This window comes from Myiozetetes cayanensis, unplaced genomic scaffold, assembly GCF_022539395.1.
Source record: "Myiozetetes cayanensis isolate MyiCay16 unplaced genomic scaffold, myiCay2020 scf12, whole genome shotgun sequence".
In the NCBI taxonomy this organism is placed as follows: Eukaryota; Metazoa; Chordata; class Aves; order Passeriformes; family Tyrannidae; genus Myiozetetes; species Myiozetetes cayanensis.
Genome location: NW_026086826.1, coordinates 30,383,237 through 30,399,741, shown reverse-complemented (window position 1 = coordinate 30,399,741; position 16,505 = coordinate 30,383,237). Strand labels below are relative to the sequence as shown.

Here is a 16,505-nt window from a genome sequence, read left to right as displayed (position 1 = left end):
GGCCCTGGCACAGGTTGCCCGGAGAAGCTGTGGTTGCCCCTGGATCCCTGGAAGTGTCCAAGGCCAGGCTGGATGGGGCTTGGAGCAACCTGGAATAGTGGAAGGTGTCCCTGCCCACGGCAGGAGGTTGGAACTGGATGATCTTTAAGTCCCTCCCCAACTCAACCCATTTTAGGATTCCATGGTTCTATGATTTCCAGGAGTGACAGTGAGAGAAAGAGAAGGCCTGTCTTTTAAATAACCTGTAAGCCTGACCAGAATCCTCATCCTCTGGCTGCAGCTGCACTGTCTGAAGATGGAGCCATCACCACCTTCTCCACCCCCTTCCTAACCCATCTGTGATTTACTGGCTCTGCAGTTTGGATAACAATATCCAGCACCAATGGACATTACTACTCAGTGATCTCACATGGGGCAGGTCTGAGCAGCTGAGCAGGGGGGGGTCTCTGGTCTCCTAAGATGTGGTGACACAAACTGTCAGGAGCATATCCATGTGAGCACTGGAGTTGGGGGCTAAGAGGCTGAGTAGTCCCAATTCATTTGTAAACAACAGCATGCTCAGCAGCAGCACATGGAGCTGGATAAACATGCAACATGGGGCCTTCAGGTGCTCCACTACCATGAGGTCTGTTCTCCCTCCTACCAGTTGTGGTCACAGTGGGGACTCAACGTAGGATCTGGTACATGAAAAAGGGAGCGTGAAGCCAGAAGGCTCAGTCTGAGCTACTGCACATTCCTCTCCATGGAACTTCCATTGGTTATCCCTGCACTCAGCCAAATATAGAGGTCCTATTTCAAAATCGTGACTTTTCCTATCCACTCGTCGAAAATGTGGAAGGAAAGGATAAATGAATAACAGATCCCAGGAACATTTTTAAAAGATAAATGTTGGGGAAACCTGTAATTTAACTACCAAGGATTTAAATTGCTGCTTTTGAGGGGTAAAGGAAGAGAAGCAAGGAGAGGAGAAGAAATCCCAGCCCTAGGGTCTATGGAGGGAGGCTAAGCATGCGACAGGGGCCAGGACAGTAGAAGCCTAGAAGGGGAATTTCTGCAGTCCTACAGGTTTAGAGCCAGCAAGCGCTGAACACAAGCCGGTGTGAGTGTGTGGGCAGTGCCCCTCACCTGGGCAGCGTCTGGGCTGGCACAGCTGCAGCTGGGTGTCGGCGCCGCGGCAGCGCGGCCCGCCGTGCGCCGGGGCAGGGCTGGCACACAGCCGCGCCCGGCTCTGCGTGCCCTGCCCGCACGTCTCGCTGCACGGGCCCCACGGCAGCCACGGGCTCCACTCCCCGGCCACTGCAAAGGCAGCACACGTCACACACCGCCAACGGCAACACCGCCCTCCCTGAGGGTGTCCTCGGAACCTCTGCCTTGAGAAACAGCTGAAATGGATCAGTGGGATTGCTGGGGTGTCTGTGCAGGGCCAGGGCTTGGACCTGATGATCCCTGTGGGTCCCTTCCAGCTCAGCATATCTGTGACCCTGTGGACACTTGAGCAAATCTGGCATCTCCCAAGTTCCCCAGGTGGGCTGGAGGTCTGAGGAGGGGAAGGACAGCCTGGCCAAAGCTGGCACACAGCTTCAGGGTCACCAACAAACAGCACCCAGAGCTGTTTCTGCTGCCAAAATCTAGAGAAATAAGTCTCGGACCCATAGATGAACATTTGGAATCATCGTGGTAGCAGAGCCCGGGGAAAAGGGAAAAATCAGTACAGCGAAAATTGGACAGAAGGGGACATCTCAGTGGTGAAGGTTCTGAATAAACTACTACGTCTCCAATGTGGGCAGTACTGATGAAACAGGAAGGAACCTGAATGTTCAGACAGTTGGGAGGAAGATGTGGCTGAAAATAAAAACAATAGAGGAAAATATACAGATAAAGTAATAAATTACCAATTGTCATTATTTACATGGTTTTTAAATAGTTGGTGATTTGGATATGGGGTTTTTTAACTGGTTTTGCAGAAGAGGTTTTAGAGTAGTGAATTTATTCTGTGAGAATGTGAGTATCAAGTACTGGAAAACATCAACACACAAAATTTACATTTTTACTGATGTAAAAAAAAAAAAAATTTGCTGAGAATATTCCTTGCAGTTACTTTTGTGATTCCTGTTTCCAAGAACTAGTGCCATTCAGTGAATTACAACCAATTTTAAAACAAAAACACCCCAACTTAAATAAGCTGAGAGAATATGGGTTTGGAGACAAAAAAGAAATGTATATATGACACCCCTTATGCAAATAACTTAAACTCCTCGCGTTTTACCTGGGCAAGGCCTGACATTGCACATCACTGACTCCACAGCACTGCCCTTGCAGGGCTCCCCGCCATGCTGGGCCGGGGGGGCACTGCAGGTCCTGCTCCTGGTCCTGTTGCCGTGTCCACAGCTCTTGGAACACTCTTCCCACGGCCCCCACTCCGACCAGCTGCCATCCACTGAGAAACAGAAACACCCCCAGTTTTCATGAAGCAGTATTTTTTCGTATTTAATGAAAATTCCTCTTTCTTTACATGAAAGACAAAATCAGTTCCAACTGCTTAGAAAAATGACTCTGCCATGAAGATCTGTGATGGTGATGGTTCATGACATGGGCACAACACAAGGCACATTAAAAGTATCAATTCACTATGGCCTTTTGATTCTTAAACAGGGCTTATAAAACAGAGGGAGAGAGACTTTTTACATGGGCAGACAGTGACAGAACATGGGGGAATGGTTTTAAACTGCCAGAGGGCAGATGGGATAATGGGAAGGAATTCTCCCCTGTGAGGGTGGGCAGGCCCTGGCACAGGTTGCCCAGACAAGCTGTGGCTGCCCCTGGATCCCTGAAGTGTCCCAGGCCAGGCTGGACAGGACTTGGAGCAACCTGGAATAGTGGGAGGTGTCCCTGCCCATGGCAGAGGTGGAGTGAGATGGTCATTATGGTCCCTCCCAAGCCCGGTCATTCTGGGATTCCACCCGTGACTGAGGGAGTACCTGGGCACGGTCTGTTGTGGCAGCTGCGCACGTCGGCGTGGGGCCCCTCACAGCTCCTGCCCCCGTTGGCTGGGAGGGGGTTGTTGCACTGCCGGACCCGCTCCTGGAGCCCCTGGCCACAGGTGACGCTGCACGCCCGCCATTCCAGCCAGCTGGAGAACCCGCCGTGCACTGCAGTGGGAACAGGGAGGCTGCTTGTAACGTGCTCGGGATTAAAACTCTCTTAGATGAGTGAGAAATGCTCTTCCTGAGCCATACTTGGAAATCAAACTCACTTCATGTCTTCACTGCCGCAGAAATATCTTCCTGCAGCTCACAGACAATTATTGCTTATGCTCTGAAGGCTGTTCTTTAGAGGCACAGTTCAGTGATGTGTTCTGAGCACGGGGTCTAGTTCAAGACCCTTTCCATTATTATTTATGTCTCTCACTCCACACCCTCTGCCTCACCCAGCAGGATGAGTACAATGGAATAAAACGTCATGAAACAGAATCCCACTGACATCTCAGACAAGGCTTAACTTAGACCTTATAAGGAAGATAAGATCAAATATCTTATCCATAAAATGTGGAAGAGATAAAATCTTGGCCACGTTGGACCTCAGGTAAGGATGTAACGGGCCAGAGTGGAAGCCACCACTGGATGTGCTGTGCACGTACCCTGGACCGTGAGGGGCACTGTGACGAGGACGGATCCCAGGAGGTTCCTGGCCACACACTCGTACCGGGCCGTGTCCTCGCGCCGCGCGGCCGCCACGCGCAGGGAGCCGTTGGACAGCACGGCCACCCTGTCGTCGCTCACCACGGGCTGGCCCTGCCGGGACCAGCTGATGGCAGGGGCAGGTTCCCCCCTGGCCTGGCAGTGCAGCAGTGCCGTGGCACCCACGTCCACGACGGTGCCCACAGGCTCCACGGTGATCACCGGGGGGCCTGCAAGGGACAGATCTTCAGGCAACAGCACTTCACACAGCTCCTTACTGATTTCATATCAAAGGGCTGGCCACAACGAGCACAAAGAAACCTTAAGTCAGTTTACTTTGACTAAAATTATTATTCTTGATCTTCCACTGGTAAAACAGAATCACAGGATCCTTAAGGCTGGAAAAGACCTTTGAGATCACAGAGTCCAACCATCATCATGTTCACCACTAAATTTGGTCTCCAAGTGCCTCCTAACACACACATGTTACAGTGCTCACAATAGGCTGGTTTAACATGGTTTAAACATCTGAGGACCAAAGCTGGGATTGGGGTCCCACTATAAGAGCACATGGTCGTCTTTATTATTAAAACATAGGTTTTTTCATCAAACAGGAAGATACTGTTAATCATGTCCAGAAGCAACTAAGACATAAGTAACAGACCCATGGTACTTGAGGCTACAGTAGGAAGGGGATGTTTAGAAATTCTCCCACTAGCAAAAAAAAAAAAATTTACCATATTATTTCTGCCAAAAATAAAACATTGTCACTAAAAACTGGGATTTGTCTCCCATAAATTTCTTACTTTAGAAGCTGAGAGTCTAGTTCAATCCAGTTGTAGAAACATCCTCTCTAGTTAACCAGGAGAAACAGGCCCTTTCAGAAGGCCTGCAGTTGCTCTCCTTGAAGCTGGTTTCTAAGATGAGTCTCAATCCCCTTCTGCATCCTTCTCTTCTTTAACTTTAATCACAGCTTAGACCAGACACTTAAATATTCAGGATGAATCTTCTCACAGCCCAGAGAAGCTGTGGCTGCCCCATCCCTGGAAGTCTCAAGGTCAGGTTGGAGCAACCCAGTCTAGTGGAAGGTGTCCCTGCCCATGGCAGGTGATCATTAAAGTCACTTCCAACCCAAGCCCTTTTATGATTTTATGAACGATGAGACAAGTCTTAACCTACACAGCATTGCCCAAACTCCAAACCTTCCCTGGGAGCTGCCTCCACTATCCACGGGCAGATGATCACCCCCATCTGCGGCATTCCCCCTCCCCGGGCCTTACTCTGCAGTGTGAGGGTCAGGCTGCGCTCCACCACCCCGGCCTCGTTGGTAGCCACACACTTGTAGTCACCAGCATCGTCATCCTGGAGAACAAAACGGGGTCAGTGTTCAGTGCCCCTCCCGAGAGGGAAATTTCTGTGACACAAGGCAGCACTCCCTGGGTCTGAAGGGCTCTGCTGTTAGATCCTGCAGTACCTCAACATTTTGCCTTCATTAACAGTAAGCTGATGTGGTGCATTATTTTTATCATTCCATTTTTCATTTCCATCAACTCCTTCATGCTGATGATCAAATTAATTTTTTAAACTTAAAGGAACTCAAGGGAGTTGCTATTTTTAACCCCATTTCAAAACACAGACAAGAGTTAACGGGGAAAAAAAGGGCCTTATTCTTCATATTAGGAATTTAGATGCTGAGATATTTGCTCAAGGAGAATGCACTTGCTGACCCAACTTTGTAGAACCCAGGCTCTTCTAAGGTCAAAAGCAAAAGCCCCATTTGATTGGGCATGACCAACACACCAACAATTAACACACAGATTCAGGTCCTCCGACAACCAAAGAGAACTATGACCCCCTGTTCTTTTTGGTCTCAGTCCTTTGAGTCTAATTCTAGTCTGAATTAAAACATTTGTTAAAGGCAAAAGCAAAAGTGGATTAGATGTGTAGCCTCCCTCTTCCCAAACAATGTGCTCTGGAATACTTTGAGTAATATGAAGCTCCTGGTAGCAGAGCAGGACTCACCACAGTGCCGTAGATGGCAAGGGAACCGTTGATAAGCTGTCGGATCCTGTTGCTGATCTGGACCCCAACTCCCTTCTTGCTCCACTGGATGGTTGGAGGGGGATCTCCCCTGACCTCGCAGTTCAACATGGCATTGCCCCCCAAGGGCTCAACTCGGCTGGAGTGGAAATCCCCCTTGAACACTGGGGGCTCTGGGACACCAGGGATGGCAGAGGCAAAATAAAATGCACTCAGTGAGATTGCTGGTTGGGATCATTCACCTCTGCCTTTCTGAAGTGGAAATTTCAACCTGTTTCAGTGTTTCCATTTAGTCATAGATGAGGTATCAAATGCTAGGGGGAAAGGTTTTAAACTGAGAGAACTCAGGGTCACATGGGATATTGGGAAGGGATTCTTCCCTGTGCGGGTGGGCAGGCCCTGGCACAGGTTGCCCAGGGAAGCCGTGGTTGCCCCTGGATCCCTGGAAGTGTCCAAGGCCAGGTTGGATGGGGCTTGGAGCCACCTGGGCTAGTGGGAGGTGTCCCTGCCCATGGCAGGGGGTGGAATGACGTTAATTTTACAGACTCTTCCAATCCAAAGCATTCCAACTCCACTCTCAAAACAGCTGGCTCTGTGAAACTGCCCAATGGTGCCCAGAGCTGCTGGCACTTCACATACCTTTGACATACACAAACCCAATGGCTTTGATGGAGCCCACTGTGTTTTCTGCTGTGCACACGTAGGTCCCGGAGTCGTCCTTGGAGACCTTGTCAATGAGCAGCTCACTGTGTCCATGGACATCACCGTACTGAGCTGGAGGGAGCACAGGTAGAGGGTCACTGCCAGGGCTCACACACACAGGTCACCACAGGGTTTCTGTTCAGCAGCACTGCTCAGGGCCCCGTGACACTGCAGTTCTGAGACACCCCAGGAGTTGTTGGGATAACTCTGCTATATATAAAAGGATGTAGAAATTGTAATGTTGTTAAAGTGAGCACGCTTCCAAAATGGTGTAACTCTTTGTGTAACCCTTCTTGTTCCCAAGATCCCTTACCTGTATCTTTGGAATATCGAAGAGATAGCTGGAAGCTCATCTATTGGTTGTTAACCCTTTCTTGTAATTGGCTGTTTGTAAGACCTCCTTGACTCTCAGTGGTCACCTTGTGATCTCCCCAAAAGGTATTTAAGTCGTTACCCAGAACAATAAAGCCTCTCTGCCTGCTTCTCACCTGCCTGCTGCTGGTGTCTGTGGTCTCTCTGGGGGGCCATGAGGTGCCGTGGGGTGACGAGGAGAGGGGGAGGGCAAGGGGTAAAAGGAAAGGCCTCTTGCTCTGGGGTTCCCTCTCCCCATCCACCCTCAGCGTTCATCAAGGAGTGCACAGAAAGCCACTGCTGTGACATTTGCCCACATGTATCTGTTCACTGAAGTCATTCCTTAGTTTTGTTTATTAGTTGCTGATACTGAGTGTTTTGATGTGCTACATTATTGGCTATAGAAAAGGAACAATTTCTTAATTATCTTCCTTACAGCTTTTTCTCAGAGGCCACTTAATTATATGATTGCATAACATTGAAGATATTCCTCACACAATCACTAACAGGCTTGTTCGCTCTAGATTTTTCTTCTTCCTTATGTTGAACTAACTGCAATGCTGCATGGGACAAAACTCTGGAGCAGAAGGGCCACTGGGGACCTGGTGTTACCCACCCGGAATGATGTTATTGTTGAAGGTCCATGTTATTTTGGGTACAGGTATCCCAGTTGCTTTGCAGGTTAACCTGAGCTGTTCTCCTTTGGTCAAAGCTACATCTCCAGGCAGTTCAGTGAAGGCTGGCGGCACAAGAACTGTCAGGGTGACCGTGTGTGCGTCCTCCCCGGCAGCATTGGCAGCCACGCAGGTGTAACTACCAGAGTCTTCAGGCTGCAAGGAAACATGTTGGGGCAATTTCAGCTGTGATATACCCTATACGACACTGCAACTCCTAACAATAAGAGAATCTTAAAAGGTCTGGAACAAGCCTTCAGCAGAAATGCTCGGTTGAGCTCTTTCACTGCTCCAGACTCTTAAGTATGACCAACACTTCTTTTCACCATTCCTGAGATTTTACCACTCCATATTCCTCACAGATTTTACTCCTCAGTGGAAAACAAAACTTTCATAAAGACTTTGTAATATTAAGAACAAGAAATCGAAATAAAACTTTGGCTAATCCAGAGGTGGATTTTATCACTGCCAAACCTGTCCAGTAATAGCTTAGATTGAGGGAACTTACAACAACATTGTCCAAAATGAGGTCTCCACCTGGCACAGTCCAGTATTTTCCCACTATCTCTGTTAACAGCATATTGTCCTTCTTCCAGCTGATTGTTGGTGCTGGAATCCCATCAGCCATACAGAACAGGACAGCCTGGGAGCCCTCCGTGGCCGTGTACTGTGTGTCTGTGCTGCGGATCCTGGGGGGAACTGTGGAGAAGTTTATTACAAAGATTTACCTCTGTGCATTATCCCAGCACTCCTGTAAGGGCAACACCGGACTGAAGGGAACACTGCCTGGATCTCCTGTACTGTCTGTCTCCATCAGTGACCACCACCAATGACCACATTCCTAAATTCAAGCAACTGGCTGACACCACAACACAGCAACACTACCCTATTAAGATGCACAATTTTCCTGAATTCCTCCCATTCATCCTAGTTCCTCACTTTCCAGGGGGCCACACAGCACTTCCCTGCAGTCCCACTTATCATAGATTCCCAGAATGGTTTGGGTTGGAAGGGATCTTCCAGTTTATCTCATCCCACCCCCTGCCCTGGGCAGGGACACCTTCCACCAGCCCAGGTTACTCCAAGCCCCGTCCAACCTGGCCTTGGACATTTCCAGGGAAACTTCCACAACCTCCCTGGACAAGCTGTTCCAGTGTCTCCCCCTGTGCCAGGCAGGAATTCCTTACTATGCACAGCCAGCTCCATGCTGGAGGAGTTGGACCCCGCCGGATTGGTGGCTGTGCAGGTGTAGCGGCCGCTGTCCCCGGGCTGCACCAACACGATCTGCAGGGCACCAGTGCTCAGCACCCTCCTCCTCAGGGATTCCAGGATCTGCTGCCCGTCCTTGTGCCAGTTGATCTCCGGCCCAGGGGAGCCCTCAGCCTCACACCGCAGAGTGACAGACTGATCAACGGGAACAACGTATTCCTTCGGGTGGGACTTGATAACAGGAGGAACTGAAAGGAATTAAAGTCTTTAAAGAATTAGAAACATGGAATGCTTTTCTTCTCAGTGAAAATACTCCTGAAAGCATGTTTTGATCCTGAAGTAGACACAGAACTATAGGGAATAAACCTCCTGGGCTCTATTCAGTGTCATGGCAAACAGGAAAGCACCAGGTCCCTTTCAACTGCCCAGAATTGTGGTTGGACCAACAGAAAGAGCTTAAAAGATGATTTACCTTGAACTTTCAGTTTGATCTTCCCCAGAGCAGTGCCAGCTGGATTCTGAGCAATGCACATATAAGTGCCAGCATCTTCCACAGCTGCTCTGGCAATCTGCAAACTGCCACTCGGAAGAACTTTGTACCTGTTGCCTAAAACAAATATAAGCCAAGTATGACCCTTTTGGTTTGTTTTTTGTTTTTAAATGAATAGACAGGAGGAACTCAAGCCTGAACATCAGAAAAGAGAATGTCAGTGTCTGAGTGACAGCAAGCAGGCTGAGTTCCAGGGTTAGGATACCTGAGGTGATGATGTTGATGCCCTCTTTTTGCCACGTGATCACGGGCTGAGGGGTGCCCATGGCCTCACACGGCAGCAGGATGGGATTGTTCATGATGACATCCAACACCCCTGGCTGAGCCTGGATAACTGGTGGCTCTGTGGGAAAAGGGAAAGGCACTAGGCTGAACCTTCAAGGTTAGAAAAATAGAGAAGATAACTAAAACTGCATAACCCAAGCAGGCTGAATCAAGAGCCCCCACCTTACCCTGCACGTGCAGCGTGACGTGCCTGTGGGCAGTGCCGGCGGCGTTCCGGGCCACGCACGTGTACCGGCCCGCGTGGGTCAGCTGGGCAGAGGGTACCTCCACAGCTCCTGGGGCACAGACAGCATCAAACACAAGCTGCACTCTCTACTCACACAAATCTCCCTCAGCATCCCTCCTAGGAGGTCCATATTTTTATTCTAAGATATTGGAGAGGGGATTTTGGGGGGTTGTTTGCATTGATGTAATTAATTACTTCAAGATATGCCCAACTGTACTCTCCCTCCCACTGGTTCTCTGCAGCACAGTACCTGAGGAGAGAATTCTGTAGCCATCTCCTCTGGGAAGCAGTTTTATGCCATTTTTAGTCCAATGGAGTGAGGGGACAGGAACTCCAGAGGCAGTGCAGGAAATCAGGACTGAGGACAGCTTTGTTACCAGAAGGTCTGTGGCTTCATCTGCTATGGATGGGGGCACTGGAAATGAACAGCAGTACAAAGGTTACTTGCCCATGTTCACTTTTATAAATTCTTGGAAATAACTTATCTTTCTTGGGAATACCAGAGACTTATGGATATCAGTATCATAAAGGAATGAAATGAAAGTCTCATCTCAACATTGGAACGCCCCAAAGAAATTCTGGGGGCCACACACATGTAACAGCAATATCCCCTCTACCTTGAACAGTGAGCTCAACGGCTCTTTGATCTTCTCCTGCATCATTTGACACAGAGCACTCATAGACAGCAGTGTCATCCACCGTGGGAGAAAAGATTACTAAGGAACCCGAAGACAGAAGTCTGAACAAAGAAAAAAGAAAGTGAAAGCCATTGAAACACTTCTTTCCTTTTCAGGTCATCAGCCCACTGAATTTGCTGGCTACACAAGATTACATTTATGCATGGCTAGATTCTTAAAGTGCCAAAATCATCCCTTAGAACTTTAAATCCATAGGGAAAAGAAAACACGTCTCACCTGTATGTATTCTGGTTCTGGTCAACACTAAGCAGGTGCCCATTTTTCTTCCAGCTAACTGCTGGTCTGGGAATTCCGGTGGTTTCACAAGGCAAAGTGGTTTGCACATTTACAGTAACTGTGATATTCGTCTGCCCAGGAGCAATCGTTGGAGGAACTGAGGACAAACAAAGCCTAATTATTCAGAATAATTATACAGAGATATTTATGTGCCCACACATCTCTCTCACACCTAAATATATTGAGCTGAACTGTCTGAACACACTGACTTAATTTTTATAAGGGGTAAATTGACAGTAGCAAACCTACTGAACGGGTAGCATAAGACGTGTCAGGTCTTTCTAGTTCAAGACAAGGAATAAATATTTTCTTCTCATGAACATTTGGGTTATATTCCTAAGGCTAGACATTTCTTCTCTGTTTGTTTTTACCAATGCAGCTCAAAAGGGCTATTTTAAAATGGGTGTAAGTGTATTTCAGAGTTGCAAGGGTCCCATTTTACCCAGGACCTGCAGGTCGATCCTCCTGCGCTCGGTGCCGGCGCTGTTGGTGGCCATACACACGTATCTCCCGGTGTCAGCTACCTGTGCTGAGTGGACGTGCAGGGACCCATCCTCCAACAACGAGTACCTGAGACAAAGCCAAAGACTGCTGTCCACTCTCCAACCAACAGGGCCACGGGTTATCCTGGCAGTGCTGAGGAAAGATGACTCAGAACACAACCAGTGGCCTAAACACAGGGTGTCTCTATTTGACCACACGGAGTTTTCTCCTTCATTGCACTTATTCTGATTTCACTCCTTCCCAGAGGAATGATGAAATCTAGGTGACATAGTGATTTCACATAAATCATACTGTATTTACAGAAAATGGTCAAACCCCTTTTTTATGGTTCCTCATTTAACCTTAATAAACCCTAATGAACACTTGTACTTTTTCTTTAAAATGTAACTGAATTCCTTACATTTGCTCAGTTCTAGAAAATGTCAAACTGCTTCCCTTAAAAACCATCAGAAGATAGAAACCATTCACTATAATAAAAGTTGGTACTAGAACACGTATGAAAAGTTTTATGTATTAAAAAATATAGAATACACTCTATTAGCTTTTGGCCTACATGACATTGCTTTTCTTCATCCCAAAACTCCATATATATATATATATATATATATATAAAATATAAAGATCATTCACCTTTACTGTTCAAAATCTTTAATATTAGAAGAATTACTATTACATTTGGCTCTAAAAAAAGGGGTTTCTTGTCCTTAAAAATAAAAGGATGAAACCTTTGGTACTGCTACTTTTCTGTAGTAGTACCTATGGCAGGGGGTTGCAACAAGATGGTCTTTAAAGTCCCTTCCAACCCAAACCCTTCTGTGATTTTATGATTCTATGACATTACACTTTCTATCACTGTATTTTTCCACATTTGAGATGACAGTATAAATATTAGTTCTGATCTGTGAAAACAAAATTACTTTCCAAGTCATAGATGTCTAATTACATTTTCTGTAATCAATACATTCTTAAATAGCAATGAGGAATGTTTATGCTGACTTCTGGACAATACCTTGTATTGTTTCCAGTGAAAACAGCTCCATCCTTCCTCCAGGTGACTCTGGGGGCTGGGACTCCTTGTGCAGCACACTCCAGAAGGGCAGAAGCATTGATGTGCACCACAGCAGTCTGGGGACCGCTCCGGATCGTGGGAGCCACTGCAGAGGGAAAATTGCTGATGATGCAAAGAAAATAACTCTACACTGCAGTGATTGAAACTAAACGCATAAGAACAGAGGCAACAAGTTTGGGATCACTGCAAAGACAGGAAGAAATTTCTTACCATTTTGAGCAGCACACTGTAACTGCCACGGCGCAGCAGGGGAGGAGAAAGAAACATTGGCTGAAATGCACTGCAAAGGTCAGCTCTGCAAGTTATGGGGTGGGAATCAAACAGAAATAGGGAAAAAAATCCTCATCACCCGAGTGTGAGAGCAGAAGACTTTCTCATCAGACTGGAGGTGAGAAAATAAACAGGTCTAAGATGGGCAGTGGTAGCACAGGACAAGTATTGAGCACAGAGCCCCTCAGGCCCTGTCCTATCCTGCTACAGGTGCAGAGAGGCTGCCACAAGTTTCAAGTAACCTTCCAAACCAGTGGCCAAGCCAGCTGTGAAACCCTGTCCCCAAGGGGCCAGTGAAATGCTTTCAAAAGAATCTCTCTGAATTTGTCCAGGAGCATTTCTCTGTCCTGTATCTGGGGGTTCACTCTGAATGTATCCTGACTCCCTATCAGGATGATGGCCAGATGCAGCTCCATTAGCAGGAAGCACAGACAGAGGGAGAGCGAGCCATGGGGAGCCCCCAACAGGTCTTTAGTTTGGGGACAGCTGTGGGCTCAGACACATGAGACCATACAAAGTTTAGGCATGGCCTGAGTGGCCCACACATGGCTAGAAAGAAATCACTAATATTTGCTTCCTGCTGTCTGAACTCCTGCAGAAACGCCATGCAAAGATGAAGGTGTACAAGGCTGATCCATGATTTTACCATGCACTGTGAGCAGGAACTCCCTGGTCACCTCTCCTGCCACGTTCCTGGCCACACAGGTGTAACTGGCTGTGTCCCCCAGGTCAGCATTGTTGATCTGCAGGTACCGCCCGCCCGATAGGATCCGGACCCGCGGCGTTCCCTGAGGGCACAGACAGAGACATGGACACATTTAGAGCTTTACCATCATCCTCCTGGCCAAGACAGAACATTCTTTCATTGCAGAGCAATGAAAACCTTAAAAAAGGGCATAGATAATTTATTGCTGGCTTAACTTCATTTACATCCCTCAGGATAAGAGGGTAAACAAAGTTTTAAAAAATTATCATTGCTTACTGGTTCCCCCTTGAAATCCTTCCTGGGACTTGTGCCTGAAGGAGACAGTCTTTTGGGCTATACAGCCAAAGGGCTTGTGAGTTTTTAGAGAAAGGGGCAGCTAGCAACACAGGATTCATGTTTTTATTATTATTCTTTTAATCTATGCACACTACAGGCAGAAGGAATACAAGTTTCTCTACACTGTTCTTCCAACATCACAGTCCTGCTCAGGTAGGAGCCAGCAGAGACTTAGCCAGTGAGGTTCACCAGCCAGGAGCTGAGTAGCCACAGTTCTGGATACAGGCTCTGTATCCAGATATCCAGCAGTTCTTCCCAGCCCTACAGTGACTCCACAGCCCCTGCCACCAGGGCAGGTCAGTCAGAGCATTCTTACCACAGCCAGTCTGGGCCACGTCTGCACAAATGACTGACAGAAACATCAGCTGCAAGTACTCAAAGACCTGACTGGATATAGTTCAGTAGAAAAAAAGGGCAGGAATTCAAGCTTTTCCAGTATGAGCTACCCACCCTGTGGATGGCATTGAAAGCTGACATTCCCATCTACTCTTTTGCCTAAGGGTCTGAGCAGAGCACTACAGAGAGGTGAAACTCTTGCTTCTCACTGGCACCCTGCAACACTGGTTTCGTACCAGGCACCAGCTCCAAGCCTACAATGCAGGACACACAGCAGGGTTGGAACCTCTCCGGTGACATGAGTCACTCCCAGAGTGGATTAGAGACAGATTTTGGGTAATCACTGGTATTTGCTGTTCAGAACACAGCCTATGTGATGGTTTCTAAACAGAAGCATATAGATGACAGAAGACAGGGGATAAAGCTTAATAATAATAATAATAATTTAATCCTTATGCTCTACTCAAGTATGTCAGAAAACCCATCTTGGAAAAAATACAAATTCAGCAAGTTAAATAAAGCCAGACTAGGTCAAGAGGCTCCTGCTTACATCTTCTGTTAACTCTCAATGTGCATTTCCAAATCAATGAAGAGTGCCAGAACTCTAAAGCTACTGGAGGCCAGATCTTCCCACAATTCTGCTACCAAAAAAGGTGGTGCTGCACAATTCCATCATTTAGGAAGCAGAAGGGGACCAGAGCAGAACTCATACTACTGTAGACCTCAAAATCTGCTCAGTGGAAGACAACAAAACCAGAAGGCAGTTCCCAACAGCAGTGATGATTTAAATGGAAATAACACTGCAACCTGAGAACATGACTTTCCCCAAACTTCTCTTGTCACTGTGAAATCTCAGGATTTCCAGGATAAGAAGGATGATATGTCAATAAGCACCTCCCTTTCCACACCAAGGGCACTTCTTTCCCAGTTGTTTAGTAATAGAAGGTTATTACATTTCTCTGAGGTTGAGAAATCAACCAGGCATTGGGAAGGACACTGATGTTCTCCTGATACCTGGAATGTATATATATACCTGGAATGTGTATATATACCTGGAATACAGGCTCAGGGCTGGGCAGGCCCTGGCACAGGGTGCCCAGAGGAGCTGTGGCTGCCCCTGGATCCCTGGGAGTGTCCAAGGCCAGGTTGGACGGGGCTTGGAGCAACCTGGGCTGGTGGAAGGTGTCCCTGCCCAGGGCAGGGGTTGGGATGAGATAAGCTTTGAGGTCCCAAGAAGCCTCAGCCCTCACATATAAACATAAATCCACGAGGCAAGAGGAGAACTCACATTATAAAGCTAATTCCCAGGTTCCCAGCTCAGTACCTATGGTCATCACAGCCTTCCTCTGCTGCTTTGAGCCCTGCTGAATATTTTTAACAGTGGCTGCCTTTCATGCATTGTTTTCATTAAGTGCTACTTTTAAAACATGAGTTTTCCAATGAAGACTAAGGTAAAAAGTACTCCTATATGTTATTTCCAAGCCTTGTTCAACCTTGTTTTCATAAAAAAACTCCACTATCCAATTAAGAAATTAACTGTTCAGATGCAGAATGTTTCTGTGAGTTCTGTTTCTAGCTGGTCCTTGGGCCATATTCAAGAACACAGTCTCTAGCAGCACTCTGTAAGACATATTCACCCACCGTATTCTTACTTCTTCCAGTGATACTTAATTCTTCTAAATTTACACCAGAGAGAGAGTCTGAGGAATGGTATGTCAGAAGGAAAGCAAAGAAGGAGAAATCTGGGTGAAGATTTAGCGATGGATCACAATGAAGGGAGATACAATTCAGCTGAATTTGTTTCCTCTTAATTAAAAAATAAAGATCAATTGAGGGAAAATTATCAAATAACGTCAACCAGTAACTGAACTTCAATGTTCAATAGAGAAGCACCTGTTTTGTGAGTGATCCCCAGGGTGGGAAGTAAAAAATTCTTTCTGAATAAACCATCCTCATCTGGCTAATTGTCTCTCAACCAGCAAAGACTGGCACTATGGAATTCTGAGTGGAAAAGATGCATCTGGTACAAAACCGTGGTGATTACCAACCCATTTGCTTTGAAAGAATTTCAGTTCCTTTCTAAATGCTACTAGAGTAGGAGGATGCATAATATAGCCAAGGGAAACATATAGTGTAGTCTTTTCTCAGCTACCTTTCCTGGAAGCCATTCAGGAGTTTACCGAAGGCTTCTAGCATTGCTCAGAGGATCCAGGAGGAGCAAGGGATCCCCCTAAAGGAAAAAAGAACAAGTAACAGCGGGATGGCCACTTCACAGGTTGGCTGGCTTCAGTCAGGGCTACCTGGAGTTGGGCTGGGGCTACTCAGCTCTCTGGAGCTCATGTGCTGCACGGGAGAGGCGAGTGAGAGGAGCAAGAACCCTCAGGCACTGTGTGTAACCACTGCAGGGAGCCAAAGGCCAGAGCACGCCATGGAACCTCGGTACCTCCAGGAGCACTCCGTTCTTCAGCCAGGAGATGGTGGGAGGTGGCACTGCATCTGACTTGCACTCCAGAATGACTTGTCTGTTCTGCAGCACAGTGAGATCCTGGGGCCCACCGGTACCAGCAATGTTGGGAGGAACTGGAATAGAGAACAA

General features: G+C 47.3%; 1 protein-coding gene across 1 annotated transcript in view; it reads right to left on the bottom strand.

The window, feature by feature from the left end:
* The window catches only part of HMCN1 (hemicentin 1), a 157,914-nt gene that overhangs the window by 17,727 nt on the left and 123,682 nt on the right, over positions 1-16,505 (bottom strand). The window contains 20 exon segments of the mRNA XM_050306823.1: positions 1,126-1,296; positions 2,267-2,437; positions 2,979-3,149; positions 3,638-3,907; positions 4,958-5,039; positions 5,700-5,890; positions 6,357-6,491; positions 7,387-7,600; positions 7,953-8,143; positions 8,632-8,901; positions 9,126-9,260; positions 9,409-9,546; positions 9,656-9,763; positions 9,965-10,129; positions 10,332-10,453; positions 10,629-10,785; positions 11,131-11,258; positions 12,202-12,346; positions 13,178-13,319; positions 16,353-16,489. Coding sequence (XP_050162780.1) covers positions 1,126-1,296; positions 2,267-2,437; positions 2,979-3,149; positions 3,638-3,907; positions 4,958-5,039; positions 5,700-5,890; positions 6,357-6,491; positions 7,387-7,600; positions 7,953-8,143; positions 8,632-8,901; positions 9,126-9,260; positions 9,409-9,546; positions 9,656-9,763; positions 9,965-10,129; positions 10,332-10,453; positions 10,629-10,785; positions 11,131-11,258; positions 12,202-12,346; positions 13,178-13,319; positions 16,353-16,489 — 3,243 coding nt within the window.